We start from the raw sequence: 25915 nt of genomic DNA, 5'->3' as shown, positions 1-25915 counted from the left end.
TAATTAAAAATTTATAATCAAATTAAAATGGTTCATAATTTATGTACTACAAAGTCAAAAAATACTATGCAATTTAAATTAATGAAAAGTCCTAGGACCAACTGAACTGACTGAATTAGATAACTCCATAATTTAATTCCTAAAATCATGCAAATAAAAAAATAAAAATAAAGAGGCTGTCGACGAAAAAAGTGTTAAGAGGGAGGTGATGTCAAAATCGTCTACAGTTGAGGGATCTTTATGCATTTCTACCGAATCGAATCTTGGAGAAAGTCTCAGTATTCGTGTAATATATATATTCTTTTAAAAAAATAAATAAAACGAGTAGTATTCTACGTTCTCTTTCTCAAAAAAATATAAATACTATGCAAATGTTCCTATAAATTATTAGCTCAACTGCACGAGCCAACTCGCATAACTGATAACTCCCCCCAGCGGTACTCTTTATTTTTCTTTCAAGTACTCCTCACTCAATCTCCTCGATCGCCCTTCATTGTAGTTCCCTCCAAAAAGAGTAAAATCAAATATAGCTAAAAAAGCCAAAAAAATAAGACAAAAAAAAAAAGGAACACAAACATCGTAGTTTGAATTCTGTGTTCTAATGGCTGGTCGAATTCTCCCGAAAGAGCTCCACATCGAGGGGATACAAACGACAGTACCATGCCGAGTGACGGAGCCCGGTGCGCGGCGTCTCCGCCACATCACTGCCGCTGCCGCCAACGCCAACGCCAACGCCAATGCCAACGCCAATGCCAACGCCTACGCCGCCCCGCTCTTTCAGAGCCGCCTCCGCATAGTACTTTACTACAGAAGCGCCGGGAAGGAGGAGTCGGCGTGGACAGTGGCGGCGTGGATGAAGGAGTCGCTGGGCACGGCGCTGGCGGAGATGCCGGAGCTCGCGGGGCGGCTTCGGAGAGCTGGTGTCGGGGAGGGAGAGGGAGAGTGGGAGGTGAAGCTGAACGATGCCGGGGTTCGGATCGTGCACGCCGCCGTGACGGAGGTCAGCATGGCGGAATTCTTGGAGGCTGTCGCGGCAGAGGCAGACAAGGAAGAGCCGCTGGCGTACTGGGTGGACGTAGATGGCGAGAGTCCTGAGTACTCTGCTTTGTTGTACATGCAGGTCAGTACGTACGAATCAATGTATATATTTAAGGGGTTAAATACATGCAGGTCCCTGCAAATATACTGAACTATAAATATATATTTCTATAAAATTTAATTTTTATATATTGTCGCTATAAATATTCTAATATTTTTAATTTTGTCCTTCTATCTTGTTACCGTTACAAAATGATTTATATTTTAAATAAAATATCATTTTTACCAGTACAAATATGTCTATCCAAAGGGTATAACAGTATAATATAAAATGATAAAAATATCGAGTTATCTCATAAACTAATCAGAATTAGATATATATTTAACTTATGGTTAACTAAAAGTTTTCTAACGAATTCTAACGGTAATTAAGGATATATTAGAAAATATTAGAATTTTTATAGAAACAACGTATGAAAGTTGAACTTTATATTTATAATTTACTATATTTACAGAAATCTGTATAAAATTAATCCGTATTTAAATTACCGTTTACATCTGGAGCTCAAATTTCATTGCTTCTGTTTTCGTTTTTGTTTTCTCACTTTTAGTTTAAGTCTCTGGAAATAAACAGTTTGTTCTACTCTCTCATTTACTCAAGCGTGTATGAGGTTGACCACTAGAATTGGTGCAACTAGGTTGTTCATCATGTTGAAAACTATACGTATATAAGGATCACTGAAAATAATTATCTAAATTGAAAAAAAATTTTGGTTTCACTTTTCTGACCATTCAAATAATTTGATTTGCCTTTTAAAAATGATTGTCTGCACGTGATGTATTAAGATATATCTACATCTATACTACGTATAAAAATACCTATTTTAAATTTCGGTTTCTCCACCGAGCCGTCTTAAAAAATACAATGATAAGAATAGAAATATAAATATAAGAATATAAATCACTGGAAATAAATACGTAATGAAATAAACTTTTAATTCATTATTTTCTAATAATATTTTTTTATTAAATATTTTTATATAGTTTAATATTTAAAACCGTTCAAAATATTTGATATCCCATATTCAATCCAAACCCTACTTAGATCCTACCCGAACCCGAATTAGATCTGATAAATAATAAATAGTATATGGGTAAAAAAAATTACCATTAAAGTTTCGGATATCGATCCGGATACTTTATATCCATATCCGACTTGGACCCAACCCGAGCCCGACATTTTAATGGGTAGGGTTTGGAAGAGTTTTCAAATCTGGATCTGGATCCGGACCTAGACCGGGACCTAGTGAAATATCCGATAGTAAATAAAAAAAATTTAAAATTGAGGGATAAATTTCAATAGGACTTATAGACGAAGTGTCTCAGTGTATTTCAATGGGACATTTTTATTTTTTTATTTTCTCCTTATTTGTTTAACCCTGAATCTTTCTTTTAAACTACTTTTATTAGACGGTGCAACTAAGTAGAATGGAAATTTTTTATAATGAGAGATTTATGGTTTGTCCATAAACTATTTAATAAAATCTATAAAAAATATATGCATACGGGTGTCCATATTTGATCCAGGCCTGACCCATACCCGATCTAGACACGACCCATATCCGATCCAAATCCGATCTTAAGGCGGATAGTATACGGGTAGTCACTACTCAGACCCACTCAAATAAACTTGATGGATATATTATTAACTTAATTAAGTATCCAGACCCAGATCCGATCGAAAGTTAAATATTAGGGTATATATGTTTTTTTTCTACTAATTTCTTTTTAGGATACGGATACAGTATATCAACTATCCAGACCCGACCCGGCCCACAGACACCATTATGAATATCTCTTTCTTTTATTGTGAATATATTTAAGATTAACTAATATTTAGTTATTATATTAATTTTCACTGATTGTAATAATAATTAAATTTAAATTTAATTTCAACTGTATATATAATAATAATACGGCTTAAAGAGAACCGTCACCTGTAATCTATTAATTTGCACTTCTGTAGTAATTTGCACTTGTGTATACGGCTTAAAGGGAACCGTCACCTCTAATCTATTAAAAAGTGTGAAGTGTCTATATTGAATTCGTCCGTACCATGCGTGATGTGTATACATGGTATTCACATATACATATAAGTGAATTCTTATCCTTATCCTACTCTAGTAACTCTACCCCAGAGCCAACTTGAATTGGGCGCAATACATAGGAATTAAACCGGGCCAAGTCCAATTTAACGCCCAACTTAATTTAGACTTCCAATTAATTTCCATGAACTTGGTGCATGGATCAAATCAATATATAACAATGAAAAGAAGGCATAATCTCTAGCTAACATTATTGATACCTTTCATGAATTGGCTACTTCCAAAACAATTTGACACGTAGATTGAATGAATTTTAGAGCCTCAGCCAAAGAAATACTATTTGAGATGCAACGGCCAAACTTCAAGTAATTGACATGTTTGAGAAGTCTATATCATGCTTGTCATAGTAATAAGCAAGCCTTATTAGTTCCTGTTAGTTGGGGTTTGGTTTACCTGCATCTGTGTCTATGGTAGAAATTCCATATGCCTTTATCTCCTTATCCTATTGACTTAGAAATGTCTTCCAATAATTGGAAAAGGCAAAAGAGGCATATATGAGCACTCCAATATCCCCTTACCTACATTAATTATTTTATATTATTTTTGAACATATATACCAAAAAAAATAAAAGAATGAGGAAGACTTCGTTCTCCTTTATTGGGCATTCTATAAATCTGCTATCTTGATGTGGTGTTGAGATTCGAACAAAAACATTCTACATTGAAAAGGTCATTTAAGATTCGAGTGTTAGATGATTTATCAAATTATCTTGACAAAATCTCATTAAAAAGGGGCCCTTAAAGAACCGCACTACATATATGGGCTTGTTTGGTTCAAGAGTGGAATTGGAATAAATAATGGAATAGGAATGAATTGGAATGACAATTGGATTGCCCCACTCCCTCAAGACGTTTGGTTTATTTCTGGAATGAAAATTGGAATGAATTATTCTTATTTCACTATTTGGTTGATACAAAGTAAAAAAATAATAGAATAACATAATACTAATTTTACTTTTAAATATAATTTTATAAAACTATCTAAAATTTATAAAAAAAAAATTAATAGTACTCTCAAGTTAGAGCTATGCCAAAAAAAAAGAATTAATTTTAAAAATTTTTATACAAGAAATTACAAAAAAAATGCATAAATTTTTTTGAATAAACACTACAACAAAAATGGTTCATAGCGACACTTTTAAATATCGGTATAGGTCAAAAAAAGTGCTGCTGGCTAAATTACCGATACTTTTAAAAAGTGTTGCTATATGTGGGGTCGCTAGGTATATAGTGACAGTTAAAGAGTGTCGCTATAAGCTAAAAAGAGTGCTGCTAATTTACCAACACTTATTTAAGCATTTAGCAACCGCCGGAACTCTACCTCGTTGCTGCGATGACGAAGGAGGAGGAGAGGAAAGGGCTTTTCGTCTAGAATTTCAGTAGAATTTCAGTGGATTGAGTAAGGGGAGAAGGGAAGATGGTAATTGATTTTTTTTTTTTCTTTTCTGTTTGTAATCGGGCCAAACGGGCTGGATGGGGTGGGTTGAGTAGTGTAACATTTTATTTTTGATTGAATTGGGCTTTATATTTAGGCATTAGTATATTATTTAAAAAATTTTGGCATAAATGAGACACTTACACAGAAGTGTCCCAAACATGTGTCCCTATAACCAAATTCTGTTGTAGTGAAAATTATAATAAAGAATGATATGTCACTTTTTTTTTTTAATGATGAGAAAAGAGGGAAGAGATTGGTACAGGCCTACAAGGAGAGAAAGGATGGATAACATGAAGAAACGTTGGGCTGGGCCTTAGGAAAAGGTGAGTGTGGGCTTAGAATTGAAACTTCAATCCGGGCTTGGAGACCAGAATCAATTTGTAAGCTAATGGACCATTCCCATTCCGATCCAGAATGGGAGTCCCAGACTGATTCCTGTGAACCAAACAAAATTAGCAGAATTTGATCAAATCGATTTCTATTCCGGATCCAAAATGTACGAACCAAACATGCCCAAAATGATAATTCTATTTCCATATATTATTGGATGGCTCTGCCATTCGTATTTTGAGCAATGTTAACCACATATGTCGTGGGACCTCACCTTTTGTGAGAACCCAGATAGTCCTATATATGAGATATAATAGGGCTAAACTCTTAACCCGGCTTAAGCATTTTGGGTGGTGGCTAGACCCAAGAGGTTAAGAGAGTTAAGCGTGCTAGGACGGGAGTAGTCCTAGGATGGGTGACCCCCTGGGAAGTCGGGGCTCACAGTGATGTATCAGAGCCAATTACTGCGATATACTCCCAGCCGGAATGTAATGAGTCTCGCTAGAGCACTGGGTCTGGATGACGGGCTAGCGAGATGCGTCTCACATCGCCTGGTATTGTGTGAGTCTGAAGCCTTGACGAGGACGTCAGGGCTTAAAGAGGGGGAGATTTGAAGAACCCAGAATAGTCCTATATAGAAATATACATTAGGCTAAACTCTTAAAACCCGGCTTAAGGCATTTGGGTGTGCTAAGACCTCAAAGAGTTAAAATAGTAAGCGTGCAGACGAGTATCCATAATTTGGTGACCCCCCTCATCATTCCCCTGGGAAAGTCGGCGTCACACCTTTCACATATATATATATATATATATATATATATATATATATATATATATATATATATATATATATATATATATAAGAGGCTACTATGCTTTTGGAAACACGGAGCCTTTCGTTCTTTCAGGTCGTTTTCGATGTTGCGACTTTCGAATCGTCGATCGGCTCCGTTAAACTTGATCTAGAGTATTTGAAGTACCTTTTATAATTTTTCGATATCATTTGCCTAGTGATCGAAGGGGCTCAAAATCAATAATTTTAATGGTCGTAGTAAGCCGTTTGCAAGTTTAACGGCATAGAAATATCCAAATCACGTGAAATTTTGGTAGCAAATTCTTTATATTATATAAAACAAGATCAATATCTTTGATCTAAAATTTTAATGTTATATTATCACGTTTTATAAGATTTTTATTTTCAGCCGTCGATTTTGAGCCCCTTCGTTCACTAGGCAAATAATATCGAAAAATCGAATAATTTATTTTCTGGGTACTTCAAATACTCTAGATTAAGTTTAACAGAGCCGATCGACAATTCGAAAGTTGCAACATGGAAACGACGTGGAAGTATGGAAGGCTCCGTGCTTCCAGAAGCATAGTAGCCTCACTCTATATATATATAAGGCTCCGTACTTTCAGAAGTATAGTAGCCTCACTCTATATATATATATATATATATAGAGAGAGAGAGAGAGAGAGAGAGAGAGAGAGAGAGCGTCCGGCTTATATATATATATGTATATATATATATTATATATATATATATAAATATATATATAGAGAAGAGAGGAGAAGAGACCAGAGAGCAGAGAGAATTGAAAAGAGACGAGAGAGTCCGCCTAGAACTACTAAATCTTGGAAACACTAAAGGATTGGTGGCTAATTCGGTTTTCCACAAATCAAACCGTTAGATTATAACCTTTGATTATTTTTACCAGTTAGATTATCCCTAATTCAAACCAACATCCTCACACTTCCTAGGCGGCCTACATCATCCTAACCACTCCACATTTCTCACATTCAAAGGTTATAAAAAGCGTAATAGCAGCCAAATAGCTGTGTGCTGATTAAATAGTGATTCCAGCCTAGTTCTACAATTATATAAATTATATATATATACAATATATATAAATATATATATATATATATTATATATATATAAATATATATATAACCTATGTATATATATATTATATACATATGTAATATAATATAATATATATATATATATATATTACTATATAGCATATTATAGAATATTATAATATATTTACATATAATACCATATATATATTATATATAGTATATATACTATATATATATAATACATATTACATACCATAATCGTATTATATATATATATATATAGAGTTGAGCTAGAATACTCTCAAAACATCAAGAGTGATGCTTTTGAATTTTTAGCCAATATGGATGGAAGGATGTGTTGGGATGATGGTGATAGTTGGTAGACGAATAATGCTTTATTCATCCAACGGGCTATTACTAATCAAAGAGTGAGAATCCACAGAGAATAGAAACCCCGGGCAGAAGCAACCAAGGGGTTGTGCTTTGCTAAAAATATTCTAGCTCAATTATATTACTAATAGGATACCACCCCAGTATTTATGCCCGCCCTACTATACTTTTATGAAGTATTAGCTCCCTATGACTCATGAAGTTTCGGGCCTTAGATTTATTTTATTGATCATTTTCATCCGTTAGATCATACTATTCAACCAACGTATCTACTCATCCTAAAGGGACCACTATCATTCTAGAAGTGAAGGAACCATCATCATCCTACCACACATCCCATCAATATAACGGTTAACAAATTTAATGATACAAGGGGCGTCTAGTACTGCATAAAAGTATAGTAGCCCCCAGCCATACTAATATACTATACGATACGATATCATTATACATGAACAACCTTAAGCCGCGAGGTTTACAGGACCGCTCGCCGATTGGCTAACAGGGAGACGGCTCGCCGCCGGCGGTGAACTGGCGAGCCCCGCAGCCCTTGCCTTCGCGGTGCTCTATCCAGAGTATATATTATATATAAGGAGAGAGAGAAGAGAGAGAGAGAGAGACGAGAGAGGCGCAGAGAGAAGAGACGAGGAGGCTAACCTATACTCTTATGAGTATAGAGGCCGATTTATCCTCATAAGTTTTTGGCGCGTTAAAAATTACCTCTTTAATCATTTTCAACCCTGTTAGATTATACTATTCAACCAACCAGCCACACCTTCAACGCTAGGGGCCTCACATCAACAGGACTAGACGCGTAACGCACTTTTCAGTCCTAACAGCAACATTTTTCATTTGAAGAGTCGAAAAAGCGTCATGAGTAAAAGGCTCTATAGCTCATATGAGTATAGTAGCCCCAGCCATATATATTATATAAGAGGGTCGGGCTTAAGAATACTATTAGTAGATATTTGTCCTTTTTTGTGCTATCAGTTTTTATGCCTTTGTATCAATTATTTTTGATTCATTTCTAATACATTGGATTATAAATTAATATTATAATTCAGTTAGGCCCACTCAAGTCTTGGGGCACCACTCACCTTAAGAACTAATATCATCCTAACACCTTATAATTTTCATCCAATGTTTAAAAACTTATAGCAAAAAGCCAAATGCTGCCAATATATTCGCAACCCAACTCTTTCTCTCTCTGCGTCTCTCTCATCTCGTCTCCCCGGCAATCGACCTCTCTCTCTCTGCTTCTCTCATCAATCCTCTCTCTCTCTCTCTCGTCGCTATAATATTATATATATATATATATATAATATATATATATATACAGATATATATATATATATTAATATATCATTACCGGACTACTATCATTAATAGCATGCGAAGCAGCTTGGTGCTAATACCAAGCTTTTCACAACCATTAGATCTACTTTTGATCGCATTTTTCACCCAGTTATGATTCAATAACTATTGTGAATAACACACGCCAACTCACCTCCGTTGTCCTTTTGCACCTTAATATGTAAGAAACATCCAACGGTTGTCTCCAACCCTTCTCGCTCAACTTGTTCATAATGCCCCGGTAGGAAACCGGATAGGCATCCATGAAGCAGAATCCGCTACCGTGCCTTCCTAAAGAGACAATGTTTACTGTCATCACTTCGGAATTTCACCCCTACCTCAACATAGTGCATTACCATCTCTTCAATCATTACTTGGGACTGGGCACTTTGATAAAACCATTGGTAGCTTATCCTTTTAGGATGTATCGTTAGCGTGGTTTCTCATTTTACATTAGTTAATACTTGCTCATTCCTAGTTCTCGGTTAATATTCTGCTTGGTTCGGACTCCTTCGCACTGGGCTATTCAAAATTCTCCATTGAGTAATCACCTATAGACATAACCGGCTTTCTATACGAGGTAACTACAATCGCTGTCTCCGCTACCATCATCTCGCTGGAAGTTATCCCTTTAGGATCCCATTCCATGCGTCCTTTTGGTAGTCGGTTAAAGTCTTCTCTCGGTGCTACTTCTATATATAGTCACATAACTATATATACATTGTTGATTGTTCTATTAATGGGTTTTCACTCAGTCAAAATCTAGAACTCTTCGATAATGAGCATAGACCGGGTTCATGAATCCCATACCACTGTATCGCTCATATACAATTTGATCATTTTATACCCGATAAAGTTATGATACTTTTAGTTAATGGCCTGACTCATTGATATCTTCGCTTAGGACCATGATATTCATTTGTATTTGGGGAAATGCCGTTTTCTCTTCTTTGCAAATTCCATTTGGTGGTAGATTTCTTGTTATAGCATATGATGACAAATCACTACCTCTTCATTCGACCTCCACTTCCATTTGGTTGCTTTTACTCATGAACCATAACATCATTTACCATAGATTGAGAATGAAATCAAGGAAACAGTTTACTCTGTCCGGACTGTAAATGAAATATTGAGATATGCATATAACTATCATCTTCATTAAGATCAGAGGTTGCTGCAGGTATGAATAGAGTAGTTCAACTGCTAGAGTTTAAAGTCACTATATCATACAGTCTTCAACTTACAGCATCGCATCCGAGCTATAATCGAACTAATCTGTATTTATAACACTGTAATCAGTGTATTCAAAACGTTAAGGCAAACAACACACATGAAATGTATCATAAAAGTACACTGATCGCGTTGGTAAACTGCTAACTACACCTGGTGAAACTTCAAAACTTTTATATAGTGTATTGTACTGTGTAGTAATAATAATTTTTTCATTGAAATGGACTCCATCAATACCATTCAATAACCTTTACTCCACTCAAGTTATACAATTCTGTTATTTAATTTTCCACACATAACCTAAAATTATGATTTTTATTAGATTCATATATTTTATTTTATAAATTTCGTGCTCACTGTAATCTAAGATACACTAAAATAGACACTAGTTAACACTGCGACCTTCTCTCTATCTAATGATTACCAGTAACATTAAACCTTCTCACTAACTTTGTACTATTTATCTCCACTCTCAAAATTAATGGTATTAAGGCACAAACGTATCTTAATATCCAGGCGCGTTATTATGGGTTCCATGTATAAAAACTGCTCGATCAATAAGTGTCACTTATCGCCAACCTTGGATTGAATTTTTCTCCTGTAAACCTCATTAAAAAGAATATTATGCTGAATTATAACCTCAATACATGTGAAAAATATATTACTTCAGCAATTACAAAAAATCACAACCAGTCTATTAAGTTCTTAATAATTTTTACTTTATAAAAAATTATTTAACTAATTAAAGATACATTTGATTATTAACATCACACAGACGTCTTGTAGGACCCACCACGCTTATACCAACTCTAGAGGAATCACTATCATCCTAAATCCATAATTTTTACTCAAAGATTAAAAACTGGATAGTAAAAGGGCCAAAATTCTATTAACAGTATCCAAGCCAACTCTATATGTAGAGTTGAGCTGGAATACTATTAATTGTATTTGGGGCCTTTTGCTATCTAGTTTTTAGTCGTTAAATTTACTCCTATGATTTTACTATTGGACAAATAACATTTCACCAACTACAACTAAACCTTGGGAGACCACCGCTCAATCCTAAGAAACTACTATTATCCTAACCTACAATTTTCATCTAAGGGTTAAAAACTAGGTAGCAAAAGGGCACAAATACTATTAATAGTATTCCAGCCCAACTATATATGTAGAGTTGAGTTGGTATACTATTAAGAGTATTTGTGCCCTTTTGCTATCCAATTTATTGTCGTTAGGTTTACTCCTTTGATTATTTCTACTGTTGGATCAATACTATTTCACCAACTATCACTAAACCTTGGAGGGATCACCAGTCAACCCTTGGGGACCACTATCATCCTAACCCTATAATTTTTATCCAAGGGTTAAAATCTGGATAGTAAAAGAGCGCAAATACTATTAATAATATTCCAGCCCAACTCTACATTTAGAGTTTGGCGGGAATATTATTAATAGTATTTGGGCCCTTTTGTTATCCAATTTTTAGCTGTTAAATTTACTCCTTTGATTATTTCTACTATTGAATCAATACTATTTCACCAACTAATGCTAAATCCTAGGGGGACCACCACTTAACCCTAGGTGACTACTATCATTCTAACTATTCAATTTTCATTTAAGGGTTAAAAACTTGATAGTAAAAAGGCCTAAAAACTATTAATAGTATTTCAGCCCAACTCTATATGTAGAGTTGAGCTGAAATACTATTAATAGTATTTGGACCCTTTTGCTATCCAGTTTTAGCCGTTAGATTTATTCCTTTGATTATTTATACCATTGGATCAATACTATTTCACCAACTACAACCAAACCCGAGGGTGACCACCACTAAACCCTAGGGATCAGTATTATCCTAACCCTACAATTTTCCCCCAAGCGTTAAAAACTGGATAGTAAAAAAATCCAAATATTATTAATCGTATTCGAGCCCAATTCTATATGTAGAGTTGAGCTGAAATGCTATTAGGGCGCGTTTGGTTCGAGTTATGTAATATTACAGAGTATTTTGATATATCCAGATATTTTGAATTTCTAAATGAGATTACTATTGATGCTGTATTAGTGCGTTTGGTTTAATACAGTAATGTAATGCTGGATTGCAGTGTTTATAGCGTTACTATATTTGGTTCTGTTTATAAAATTTAGTAATCTGGACAATAAAGTATAGTCTATTCCAAAATTGCCCTTAGCCATATTTCGTAAACTTTTTCTTACTGTTTACAAACAATATTTTTTTAAAAATAACGTATTGAAAGGGTTTCGAGAGTTAGAGGTAAAATTGTCATTTTACATAATATGTAGTATTACCGGTTTTCAGTAATGCAAGATACATGACCCCCCTCTCGTTAATATTTTCGGTGTAATCCTGCTCGATTTATAATGCTACATTAACGACTAGATTACATAGCGGATGAACCAAACACGGTAATCCTGGCAGGATTGCCTATAATCCTGTTAGGATAACTTGAACCAAACACACCCTTAATAGTATTTGGGCCCTTTTGCTATCTAGTTTTTAGCCATTAGATTTACTCTGATTATTTTTATCTTTGGATCAATACTATTTCACCAATTACTACTAAACGCTTGGGGGACCACCACTCAACCCTAGGGGACCACTATCATTCTAATTCTACAATTTTCATTCAAGAGTTAAAAACTGGATACTAAAAGGGCCCAAATCCTATTAATAGTATTCCAGGCCAACTCTATATGTAATTAAGTTGAGCTAGAAAACTATTAATAGTATTTGGGCTCTTTTGCTATCCTGTTTTTAGTCGTTATATTTACTCTTTTTATTATTTCTACTATTGGATTAATACTATTTCACCAACTACCACTCAACCCTAGGGGATTAGTATATCTTAGCCCTACAATTTTTATCCAAAGGTCAAAAACTAGATAGCAAAAGGGCCCAAATATTTTTAATAGCATTCCAACCAACTCTACATATAGGGCGTCGCGTTTGGTTCGAAGTCGCAATCGGAATCAGAATCGGAATCGAAATAAGCTAGAATCGGATTGGAATGACTCATTACCTAATTCTGTTTGATTCACAACCTGAATCGGAATCGGAATAAATCATTCCCATTGTTGGTGTTTGGTTCAGGACCTTAGGTAGATATAAAAAACGTAATCAAATTATTATACTAGCTTTATCTTTATAATATATTAATTTGAATTAAAATTGAAAATTAAATATTGAAAATTTACATCAAAATTTTGAAATAATGTCAAAATTTTAAATCTATTTTTTTTAAAAAAATTAAACTTTGAAGTTGAGTAGATAATTCAAAATATAAAACTAAATTTCAATTTATTCAAATTCAAACTTAAAATTAAGTCTAAATTTTAATTTGAATTCATAAATTTAATTTAAGTTTTAAATAAAATTTGAATAAAACTTTATATAAATTAAAATTTAATTTAAATTCAAATTCATAAGTTAGATTCAAAATACTTGATTAAATTTTAATTTTTAATTCAAGTTCAAATTAAAATTTAAAATTATATATTTAATTTCTAAATTTAAACTTATATTTTAATTGAAAATGTTGAAAAAATAAATTTAATCTGAATAAATATCCATTTCGTCCCGATTCAACTTCCAATCCGGCCTAGGAGGTCGGATTGGAAAAAGAGGTGACTGGGGGATTTCCATTCCACTCGGGAATCGGAATAGGAATGGGACTCCCACGTACCAAACACCCACAAACGGATTCGCCTATTCCGATTTGGATTCCAAGGTTAAAAAAAAGTGAACCAAACACGCCCGTAGAGTTGGGCTGGAATACTATTAATAATATTTGGGCCTTTTTACTATCTTGTTTTTAGCTGTTAGATTAACTCTGATAATTTCTACCATTAGATCAACACTATTTCACCAACTACCTCTAGACCCTAGGCGACCATCACTCAACACTAGAGGACCACTATCTTCCGTACCCTACAGTTTTCATCCAAAGGTTACAACTGGATAGTAAAAGGGCCCAAATAGTATTAACTGTATTCCAGCCCAACTCATTTAGTTGGGCTGGAATACGGTTAAGAAGATAGTGGTCCCCTAGGGTTAAGTAATGGTCCTCCAGGGTCTAGTGGTTTTTAGATTTACTTTTTTGATTATTTCTACCATAGGATCAATACCATTTCACCAACTACCACTAAAGCCAGGGAGACCACCACTCAACCATAGGTTCAATTATCATCCTAACCCTACAATTTTCATCCAGAGGTTAAAAACTGAGCTGGACCACGCCTTAACCCTAGGGAACTCTAGGAAACTCTATAGGTAGATTTGAGTTGAAATACTATTAATAGTATTTAGGCTCTTTTGCTATCCAATTTTTAGCCATTAGTTTGATTGTTTCGACCATTTGATCAATACGATTTCACTAACTACCACTATACCCTCGGGAGACTACCACTCAACCTAGGGGACCACTATCATCCTAACCCTGAAATTTTCATTAAAGGTAACTTGATGGTAAAAGAGCCCAAATACTATTAATAGTAATCCAGTCCAACTCTATATGTAGAATTGAGCTAGAATGCTATTAATAGCATTTGGAACCTTTGGCTATTCAGCTTTAGCTGTTAGATTTACTTCTTTAATTATTTGTACCATTAGATTAATACTATTTCACCAACTACCACTAAACCCTGGGGTGACCACCACTCAACTCTAAGGGACCATTATTATTCTAACCCTATAGTTTTCATCAAAGGGTTAAAAACTAGATAGTAAATCCGCATAGAGTAAAATAAAATTGCAAAAATAATTCTACTTCAAATTTTATCAGCTCAAATTTTTTGATTGTTTTATCCTTCTAGGTAACTTTTATATTTAAAATAATAGATTTTTTTTTACAAATAAATCCATTAATATCGTATGCACTTTTTATTTACAAAATAAATAAAGTTTTTAAAATATAATTTATAGAATTATCATCAGAATTAGATACAATATATATGACATGCATAAAACGTAAAGTTTTTATTTGTGAAGTTAACTTTCATATGTGAAGTTCAAAGTTGCATAATTATTTTTTGTAGAATTTTGTCTTCTAAAAGTGAAGTGCAGATTATCCTCTTGTACTTTCTAGGATAGGATATAATTTGGAATATGAAAAATATCTAATGTATTTATAAGAATAGCAATCAACTGCGCTAAATAATGATTATATAATATGTAGCATTCATAATTGAAATTTATAGTCATTCTAATATTTGCATTAATATCTTGCAAACAGCACTTGTATGATCATCAAGAAAGAAATACATAGGCATATAAGCATGCCTTGTATCAATACTTTTTTAAGTACATAGTGCATATACATATGCACAAAGTTACAACACAAGTTACTTCTTTTGTGCATGTGGTCTATGCAAGGAAGTTCTCAACTAATTTCTTATCTTGGTATATTAGTACAATTAAGTGGCATTATGTATCACACCGAAAGGTAGTTAATGCACCTGAACTTTTCATTTATGTTAATCATTTAATCATTTATTTATCTATTTTTATAGGTGACACAATTTCAAGGGGATGGATACGCTATTGGAATCAGTTGTAGCCTCCTTTTAGCCGACCCTTTATTTTTAATCCAATTCCTCAAATCATCGGTGGAAACTCAAACCAAAATGCTAGGCCAAGGCCTCTTTATGAAAAACTCAATTTTCCACTTTGGCCACTACCAGACGCCCACCCGCCCCAAGTACCTTAAATCTATCCCCTTTGATTCTGGTGCTGCAAGTACTGCCACTATTTTATTCAAAATATCTTACAATGAAGGCCGAAACGAATTACCCTACAAGGCGATCGCGTCTTCTTGCCTGAAGGAAGCTACAGAGAGAGTCAACGGTAAAGTAGTGGACAAATTCTGCCTCATGATCAACTACGGCAATGGTGTTCCCAAGGACTTGAGGATAGAATCATGCACAAGGGTAGAGGAACCATCACCGGCCATCGATCTTCAATTGGACAACTTTATTAAGGTGGTGCAATGGGACCCGTTTGGGATTAAGGAGTTGGCACTAACACAAGGGAATAAGCCGGTTCATGTGTCATACCATATGGTATCTCCTTCATCCTTTTCTTCTAACAATGAAGGTTTGGTGGTGCTCATGTCACCCTACAAGGATATCAAAGGGGTGTTTGAGATGATGATAAGTGTGACAATCCCTAAGAAGTAGAAGTTGCGTATCTCCATGTTGCTATTGTTGGTGCTGATTTATTCTATTTATTGTGCTTGTGCTTTGTAGTGAACGATGTGTGTTATTACTTGCAGACAATAATTTGCTTTGTAGTGAATGATGTGTTGTTAATTACTTATAGACAATAATAAATACTTGGTCTTTTTTTCTCTTTGGCTTTGTAAAGATGGTTGTAAATGGTAGTGTCCCAATTTTCTGAATACTACTAGATGGGCAACTAATGAATATTTAGAAGTGTTTGCAAAAGCGAGAAAACACTACTATTATAAAACCTCATACTTACTGTAGTTCCAGCAGTAGAACTTGTCGGATCATCGTACTCATCTTACAGCCTCCTAGATCTGCGACAACCTTCTCAATCTTTGATTGAACGTCATGTCGAGATCTCTATGCTTGATCATCGATCGTGGAAGGCTACTAGAGCCTCCACTATCGTAAACCCTCCAAAACCTCAAAAATGTAGGTGAAAATCTCAAAGAGAATGCGGAGAAAAGAAGGAAGAAATCAGTTTAACTTTTCTTAAGTACTAGATCGCAGAGAAAAAAGGTTCATACATATAGATTATCAGGATCATTTTAAATATCCTAATTCTTATAAAGAGATAAAGATAAGAATAGATATCCTGATTCTCACATAGAGATAAGGATAGAAATATCAATTAGGATGTTAGAAGTATGTTTCTTAATAAATAAGAAACATATAATTCATTCATATCCTTATTTCATTAGGATGTAGTGTTCTTGATCTTTGGATAGGATTGGCTTCAGTATTAGTGACTAGTCGACATCTCTGGAGAGTGTCGGACTGAGTCAGAGTCAATTCTGCACGAATTGGATGCAGAATTGGACTCGGCGCACTCAAATAGGCAAAACTGGAGTTTTGCCAGATTCGGGCGCCCAGAACATTTTTAGGGTCGCCCAGAACTGAGTGTTGAATTTAACTGAAACTGGAAGCCAATTCGGATTCCATGTTCCGGGCGCCCAGATGTGGGTCCGAAAATTCGACATCGTGAATATCGCTTGCTTCGACGCGTGGCAGGCGGTAGGTGAGTTCCGCCGGAGCCATTTACGGGCGCAGCACACCATGAGCGGAGAGTCCGAGGAGCCCGGTTTGTGCAGTCGGGATGTTCTGGTCGCCCAGAACATGGTTCCGGGCGCCCAGAAACGCCCGTTTCTGCAGGGACACTGGATAGCAGCTTGAGTTCCTGAGGCTTTTTGGATTATTCTAACTCACTATAAATAGATGGAATGCGCCTCTTTGCTGCTCTTTTCCTCCCTTCTTCATAGAGAAGCCTCTTTTAGCATCTCTACCCTCGGATTTGCCTCAAATTTCATCAAATTTCCATTGATCCAGCTTGATGGAGTGCTGATTCTGCAGTTCTTCAACGACGACCTCCAGTATTTTGGCTCGTGCGCGACGTAGGAAGGTCGGATTTCGACGAAACTTGGTTTGCTGGATTCTTGACTTCCAGAGGAATCCACGAAGCCCTGAATTACAGATTTTGGTTGAGGTTAGCTTAGTCGAACTGAGATTTTTCTGGACTGCTGTTGACTTTGAGCTGAAATTGGAATTTTTGAGCTTTTCTTGATGCTAACTTTGTAGGCAGTGGGATTTTGGACCTGAGATTGATCACCCATCAGTAGTTGCTAGATTTGGATCTGTCCTCACCCGATTTGGAGATCATTAGGTGAGTTTTGATATTGGAATTGAGATAATTAAGCTTAAGTGCTGAAATTTTGGTAAATTGATGGTTTTATTGGATTTTTGGGTGAATTGTAAATCCAGATCTTGAGGGGCTTTGTTGCTGGTTTGGAGGTGTTTCCAGCAGTGTTGCTTGTGATCCGAGACCATCTTGCTGCCAGGAATTGCACTAGAGGTGGGTGTATCATCGGTTTCGCTCCTAAGTACATGTTTAGTCGACGTGTATAGTTCGATTTTGTATATCATGCTTTAATTCATCGATTAGCATTTTGGATGTAATATGAATATAAAAGCATGCTGAAATGAATGTTTATATTATACATGTTGGACTTGAATTTTGACTTAGGAGAAAACCTGCGTTTTGACCCGTCATATGCTTAAACTACTAGATTTAGCTCAAGGAGCCGTGATTCGATTGTATCGTTGCAGTATCGTTGCGATGGGTACCTGGGGTAGTTTAGAAGGCATTTACGCTCGTGCTGAGATGCCGAGCTTATTTTTCAGCAGAGTGTAGGCTGTTTCGGGTCGTTGGGTGCCGTTCGGGTTAGCGGTGGACCCAGATTCTTGTTTTGGTCACAGATTGTGCCGAGGGCACGTGGGTTTGGTTTGTAGACCTGTTTTGACCCTGTTTACTTGACTTTGGCTAGTTGGAGCCTGATTGAGCTCGACAGAGATACGCTGCATACTCGGTTGGGTAGCGCCCACGAGTGCCACTCCGGAGTCAGGCTTTGTGCTTTCGCGTTGGTGTCGCTCATGCCAGTTGGACTTGCTCTCTACGAACCAGTTAGTGTGGATAGAGCCCGATAGTCGTAACGGGGCAGGGACGGGTGTATTTACAGTCCCGGGGACGGGTATGCTTACAGTCCCGATTGGATTGGGTCAGGTTTGACATTTCCTACAGTTGGTTAGTGTAGAGCATGATAGTATAGTGATGTGTAGCGGTTGAGTTTATTTCCTGCTTTTCGGCTATTCTTGCTCCCTTCTGTAGACTTAGTGGGTGGACCGATGTTGTTTTGGGCGGTACCCACTGAGGACTACTTGTTTTTACAGTAGTTCTCACGCCCAGTTGTTTCCTATGTTTTTGCAGAGCCACAGGTTTCGGCTACTGTGCCTTCCGCGGATCAGGATCGAGGCAAGGGCATTGCGAGCTAGAGCCCTACCCGACTGACAGAGCTAGAGGCGCCCTACTGCAGGTAGTTGTTTTGATGGAGTTCATGTACATACCTATCTTTAACTCGCCAGTGCGAGTAGTTTTATATTTTGGATTTGGACTATGTATATGAAACTCAGTTTGTTTAGCTTCTGTTTTCTCTAGCAGCTCTCTACTACTGTTCGTAGTAGTGTTTGATTTACAGGTACAACTATCGCTTCGTATACAGGGAAAATTCCTTTTTATACGGCGGATTTGTTGACGCGCCCGGGAAAAGTGTAATCCGGGGCGTGACAGATAAATAATAATCCACATTTCACGTTGCTTCCTCTCATTTCTCTTCCCTTCTCCTTCACCAGACTTTTAATTAATCCATCTAAACGGTCTAATGCCATCTACAATCTCTCCAATATCTCTCACCTTTCCTTCTACATCGCCGTGTCCCTCTCTCCCTTTCTCTCACTAATGAGCGCCCACCTCCCTTCTTCGGCGCGACCGAAGGGATCATCGTTGCCGTGACTATTACCATTGTCAGACAAGCTATCGTCAAACCCATCTCCACCGCCAACAGTTAGGGACCTTTGGTAGGTGTGGCAAGTGAGGTACACAAGAGAATATTTTGATGTTCTCGTACTATTTGCTGCGAGGCGTGGCCCCTTCACTGGTTATATATTATTTTACACAAAATTAGTCGTATAAAAATAATAACTATTTGAGTATATAAAATCTATGTAAATAGTCCTAAATTTAGAAGATTAATAATTTTATTTGTCTTTTATGATCAATTTAAAATTTTAGAATAAATATAAAATGGTAATTTTGAATAAAAAAATTCACTAGTTTTGCAATTTTTCAAAAGTAGGTCACTTTTTTCGATTTTACAGATTCAGCATGATTTTTTTTTTAAATAACCAAAATATTTGTATGCTCTTTCTCCCTGATCTCTTTTCCTCCTGCTTCTTCTCACTTCTCATCCACCAACCAACGTCTCTGCCACACTCCTCCCCAATCAATCTCATGCACGAGTGAAAGGACAATGATGAAACTTGAGTAGCTCATGGTCGTGGCCGTTCTCAACGTTTTTCCGGCAATGTCGTCACTATAGAGACAACGGTGCCACTGCTCAGAGCATTGGTAGAGATGGAGACTGAGATGACAGAGGAGAAAGGCTATGATCATTGGTCGAGGATGCACCTGAAGTAGGCTCGTGAGCGGATTTGTGAGCGGGGCCGCAACGATGAAGTGGTGGTGGTAGTGAATGCAAAAAAAAATCTAACGGACGACACGTTGTTGCACTATTTTAGAAAAGTTACACTATTCGAACATATGTTGCATAATTTACCAAAAAAGTTTCCCTATTTGATATGCATATTAAACTGTAAAATAGTATAAGTTTTTTTTTTATTAAATAGTATAACATATGTCCAAACAATATATTTTTTAAATAGTTCAACATCACATTGTCTGCTAGAATTTTCTCTCTCACTACCGCCACCATTTGGCCATCGTCACCCATGCTCGTGCCATGAATATGCTTTAGAAGCATTCTCAACCAACAATCGCCGCCCTCCTCTTCTGCCACCTTCATGTCAATCTCTGGCAAAGCTTTGAGTGGCCATGATGACGAGCAGCTTAAACTTGTTATCTTTCTCTTGATCATCAGTAACACCATGGCGTAGTTACGCACGACGGGTGGTAAGGAGGTGGTGAAGTTAGGATGAGTCCTCGAGGCTATCGGCAGCAGTGGAGATAGAGGCGCACGAGGAGGAAGTGGAAAAGGGAGAGATGAGATGTTTAAGGCACGTGGATATTTTGGTTAGTTTTCAAAAAATTTCGACCCAATCTGTAAAAACATAAATTATGGCCTATTTTCTACAAAAACCCAAAACTAGTGGATTTTGTATGGAAAAAACCAGTATAAAATTAACAAAAGAATACATAGCCTTTTTAAATCATTTATTTTTTTTAAAAAAACAATTACCAAGGAAAGAGGTGGATCTTCTAATCCTATGTTATAGAGGGGATTATAAGATTTCGGAAAAAATTATAATTCATGCCACATCAAATTATTGTTATAAAATAAAATAAACATAAAATTTCAAATGTCATTTCTAGACATCTTAAAAAGTACTATAAATGAAATAGGCCCTAAGAATAAACACTAATCAGCCCCTTAACTATGGTAATAACCACATATGTACTCACTCTGCAATCCTGTAACTAGGGGTGTAATGTGGTCCGAGCCGGGCTGGCACGGCCCACATTTTTCGGGCCGATTCGGGCCAAAGGTCGGCATGGCCCGCCCCAATTAGGAATCCGGGCTGGGCTGTGCCGGCCCATTTACTTAGAGGGGAAGGCCCGGCCTGGGCCGGGTTTCGTGCCAACCCGGGTTTTTCCCCTTTCTTCTTGTCCTTTTTTGTATTTTTTTTTAAATTTATTTTTTAAGAAAAAGAGAAAAGTAGTTTTTAAATTATAAACTTTTGATTTACATTTTTTAATTTACATAATTATGCCAATTTTTTAAAAACTTTTTAAATAATTATTTTTTGAAGAAAAAGAGATAAGTAGTTTTTTTAAATTTTTTTGACCCTTTCTTTTGAAAAAATAAAAATAAAAAAGTATTAAAAAAAAATGGAAGGGACCCAATATTCTGATACTCCACTCAATAGTAAATCTTTAGAACGATAAAAATTATAAGACAGTAATTAAAATAAAATATTTCAACAAGTTTACAATAATAGGGTAGCTAAGTGAAAATAGGCAAAACTAGAGAGAGGCGAATTGAAGTTTCCCCTTCAATTATTAACATCAAAATCAAGCTTCAATTTTATTATATGTAATTTGTGTAGTCCTTACTATTTTAAAGATTTACGTGTATAAAAAGTAAAAAGAGTCAAAAAGTGCTCAGAACAATCAATGATGGTACTAAAATGATCAATATTTGACTCATGGTAAATAGGTGTGTGCAAAAATTCTTGTTTTGTGGTTCGACTTAGACTCTTGTTTTGTGGTTCTAATAATGTAGTTTATATGATGTACTTATAAAGTGTAACAATCTGAGTAGATACTGGGTGGGTTGGGCTTCTTTTGGGGCCGGTTCAAATTTGCTCGGCCTAGTTCGCAAATATATACGCATTCTAGGCCCATAAATTATTTGAAATAAGACTCAGAACTGGCTAGATGAATTGGATTGTACTTTTGGCCCTGTTTGCCATTAAAAAGGCACTGTATAAAATAGTATAGTGCTGTAAACAAAAACTGTATTGGTTTGGGAATAAGGATAGGGATAGGCCCTTATCCCCCCCTTTATACCCAAACGCTAATTTTTACCCGAGAATAGTAGTTCTCGGTTATCCCCACCAACACCTCCATTTTCTATATAAAACTTCCTAATATTTTTCTTATCCTCGGGAACAACCCAATTTTCATCCAAACGCTATTTTTCTTATCCCCATACTTGTACCTATCCCTGTAATAGCTAGTTCTTGCTTATACCCGAACCAAACGATACCTAAAGCGTTTGACTGTTTTTGTTATTAAAGTATCGTCCGCTATAAAAAGTTGTTTGGTTGAAACTTTATTAAGTTATCACAAACAAATTAAAATATATTTAAATATATATAAATTTAATTAAAAGGTCTCATTAATTATTATTTATTAGGCTAGGGATACTATACTCTTATAAGTATAAGTTATTTTATACTGATAAATTTTCGGCCGTTTAATAAAGAGATGTGCAGTTAAGAAGATAGCGGCGTCCGGTTAGGATGATAGTGGTCTATATGAGTGGGTGGTTGGTTGAAATAGTATAAACTAATGGATAAAAATGGTGAAAGAGATAAATTTAATGGTCGAAAATTTATGAGTATAAAAAAGTTTTTACTCGTAAGAGTATAGTAGTCGGACTCTATTTATTAACCTCCCATTTAAAATAATTGATCTATTAAATTAACAATTTTCTCAAACTTTTCAAAAATTCTATCAAAGTTATTAATATTAGTTGGTTTTTAGCAAATAGATTTAAGACCATTAGTAGCTAATATTTAATAAAATTTTATATCAAATAATTTTTTTTTATTTTACTATAATTTAAAGTAAAAAGCTAGAAGTTCAACAGGTATCAATAACAAAAATTAATTATAAAAATAAAAGTAATTAACAAGAGAGACGGCAAGAGAGAGAAATCAAAATCAAATTAAAATTTAATTTAAATTAAATTCAAAATTTGGTTAAAATTTGAATATAAAATTTAATTTTAAATCTAAATTTGAATTTAAAATTTAAATTCAAAATTTAATTTTTGAATTTGGAATTCAAAACTAAAGTTTGAAATTAAATTAAAATCTAAGTTTAAAATCTAAATCTAAATTTAAATTTAAGTAAAAAAATGGAATTTGAATTAAAAATTCTATTCCAAATAATTCAAATTAAAAAAATGTAAATCTAAAATCAAAAATTTAAAATTCAATTTCGAAATTAGAATTTACATTTGAAATTGGAATCCAAGATCAAATTTTAAAATTAAAATTTGAATTAAAAAAATCTAATTTTGAGTTTCAAATTTTAATTTACATATAAAATATAAGCATAAATTTAAATTAAATTTTAAATTCTAAACCAAAAGAGACTAACCTCTACAAAATAAGCTGGAACAAAAAATGAAAAATATTCCAAGGTTGGGGTTAACCCCATTTTTTCACCACAGAAGCTCCGTTAGGTTTGCTTCTGTGGTTGGGCATAGGGATGTTGATGGGTATTCGTTCCGGAAATTTTATCCGAATTCGAATCTCAACTGAGTGGATTTATGCGATGCTAAACGGTTATAGCTTCGGATACGGATATGAAAAGACGAAAACTCAACGGATTTGAATTCAGGCAAAGATTTTGTTTGTTCCCGACCCAAGCCGAAACCTGAATCCGATCTGAATTCGAATTAATTTTACATTATATAATTTATATATAAATATTTGATATTATATTTAAATTTGTATTTTAAAAATTTAGAATTAATAATGTATGTTTTGAAACATGTTGGATTCATGTTTAGATTCGGATTTTACATTTTAATCGGGTTTCAGTTTGTATATGAATTTTTAAAATTCGTCAAAAATTTGGTTTCATTTTTGAATTCTGGGCTCGATAGTCGGGTTCGAATTTGAATTTTTAAAAATCCGCCTCGTATATGACCTGCTGACATCCCTGGTACTTGGGCGGCTTTCCATCCTCCGAAAACATGTTCCAAAAATGATGCCAGACGGCTCATCGTAGGGACTAATGCAGTTTGGCCGGGCCAAACAGTCCAATCCAACTTTACGAACTACAAAGGATGAGATATTGATGACGATTCCAATCTAATCAAAATAAAATAAAGGAAAAAAGAAGTTTAAATGGTGCATTAATTTGATGTTGGTTCTCAATCCACAGAACTAAAAATAAATTCAAAGTCTAACAATTAAGCCCAAATAAATAAAAAAATAAAAATAAAAATAAAAAGCATTCAAAACTGAAATCCAGCACCAAATCTCCAACAACATACATAGAGAATTAATAACTCTTAATTTCGATCATTTCATAAAAAAAGGCTCTTATAAACCAATAAGAGTTCTAAAAGATCTTGAAGAAGATCCGAAAAAAATTAGCATATATGAAAGAAAAGAAAGGTCTCAGAAGATATATGACCCAAAAATATGGAGAAAACAATAGAGAAGGAATTGAAGAAGAAATTAAGCTGATTAAAAAGTTTTTTTTTTTTTTTTCTTTTCCTGCTGACTAAAAATTAGCTAACGGAGAAGTCTGAAAGAAAATTCGGACAGTCACAATAATTACCGGATGGATTTTAATAGACATGTGGTGACTTAAACTGGATCTAGCAGTGGGAAGTACTCTCTTATGATCAATCAATAGTTACAAAAGGAATAAACTAAGCGTGCGTTTGATTCGCGTTATCTTTTAAAGATTCCTAGTAATTCAATGAGAGTAAAAAAATATGACGGTATTTGGCTAAACGCACTAAGTAATCTAGTTGGTAATATTGGATTCACTTGAGAATAAGATTCACCCCAAAGTACTAATCTCATTCCCTTGAGGGTGGCGGGTATCCTCATATTAATCGATTGGGGTAATCATAATATGTCTAATCTCTTTCTTTCTTCCTATCCGCTGGCTAATTGATATTATTTTTCTTTACACTCTAACCTTATATCTCTCTCTAAACTTATTTTTCTCTCTAAAATTCAACTTTTTTTTTCTCTCTCTAAACTAAGCTTTCTCTCTCTCTCTCTTTCTAAAATTTCAACTCTCTCACTCCCTCTAATTTCGACTATATTTTTTTTTCTATTTTTTTAATTATGCTCTCTCTCTCTAACTTATACTCTCTCTCCCTTTTTTCTAAAAAGATGTTGAAACTTTTGGTAACATTATCTAAAATTAAATAAATAAATTAATTAATTAATTGTATATTTTTTGCAATATTAAATAACATGGCTAATTAATATTACCGTGCGAACCAAACACAGGAATTCCACATTCTTAGTAATAGAATGAATAGGAATAAGATTCTCGGACATCTTTTATTCCTAGTAATCTTTCATAATGCGAACCAAACGCACCCTAATAGTAATTATAGATGCCCAAAAATTAGGTTTAATTGCTTGGTTCTACAAATCTTAGAAATAACCAGTACAACCTTATGAATTGTAAAAATAAATTACGTATTATTACAAACTTCAGAAGCCTCGTAATTTTTTTTTTTTTTTTTGCACAATTAAAGATCCCTGATCTTTGGCTTAAATGCCTATGTTGTCGACGGTGATATGGCAAGGCCAGAAAATCCTTATCCGACCTAAGGGTCCATTTGGTTCAACGTAAATTCGTAAAAAATAAATTTATGTAAAAAAAAAATTTCGATGAAAAAATTTTACATTTTGTAGTGTTTAGCTTGTAGGAAAATAAAATAATTTTTTATTAATATTCATTTGGTTGAATGAAAAAATTCACATTTGTTTAGTTTGCTTGAAAAAAAATGAACGAAAAAAGCTTTATGCA

The 25915-nt window shown here is 34.8% G+C and overlaps 1 protein-coding gene across 1 annotated transcript; it reads left to right on the top strand.

The window, feature by feature from the left end:
- Window positions 435-16178, top strand: LOC109715582. Its single transcript, XM_020240675.1, has 2 exons — window positions 435-1120; window positions 15334-16178. Exons 1-2 carry the CDS (start codon window positions 602-604, stop codon window positions 15997-15999), a joined length of 1185 nt encoding a protein of 394 aa, XP_020096264.1. The 5' UTR covers window positions 435-601; the 3' UTR covers window positions 16000-16178.

This window comes from Ananas comosus, linkage group 9 (genome assembly GCF_001540865.1).
Source record: "Ananas comosus cultivar F153 linkage group 9, ASM154086v1, whole genome shotgun sequence".
Lineage (NCBI taxonomy): Eukaryota > Viridiplantae > Streptophyta > Magnoliopsida > Poales > Bromeliaceae > Ananas > Ananas comosus.
The sequence above is the reverse complement of the archived record's forward strand: the minus strand, read 5'-3'. Positions and strand labels throughout refer to the sequence as shown.

Bases quoted from the DNA above. Each gene is read 5' to 3' on its own strand.
- LOC109715582 (XM_020240675.1), top strand. From the start codon at position 602: ATGGCTGGTCGAATTCTCCCGAAAGAGCTCCACATCGAGGGGATACAA. The intron at 1,121-15,333 runs GTCAGTACGTAC...CTATTTTTATAG, and splicing joins CTGCTTTGTTGTACATGCAG to GTGACACAATTTCAAGGGGA.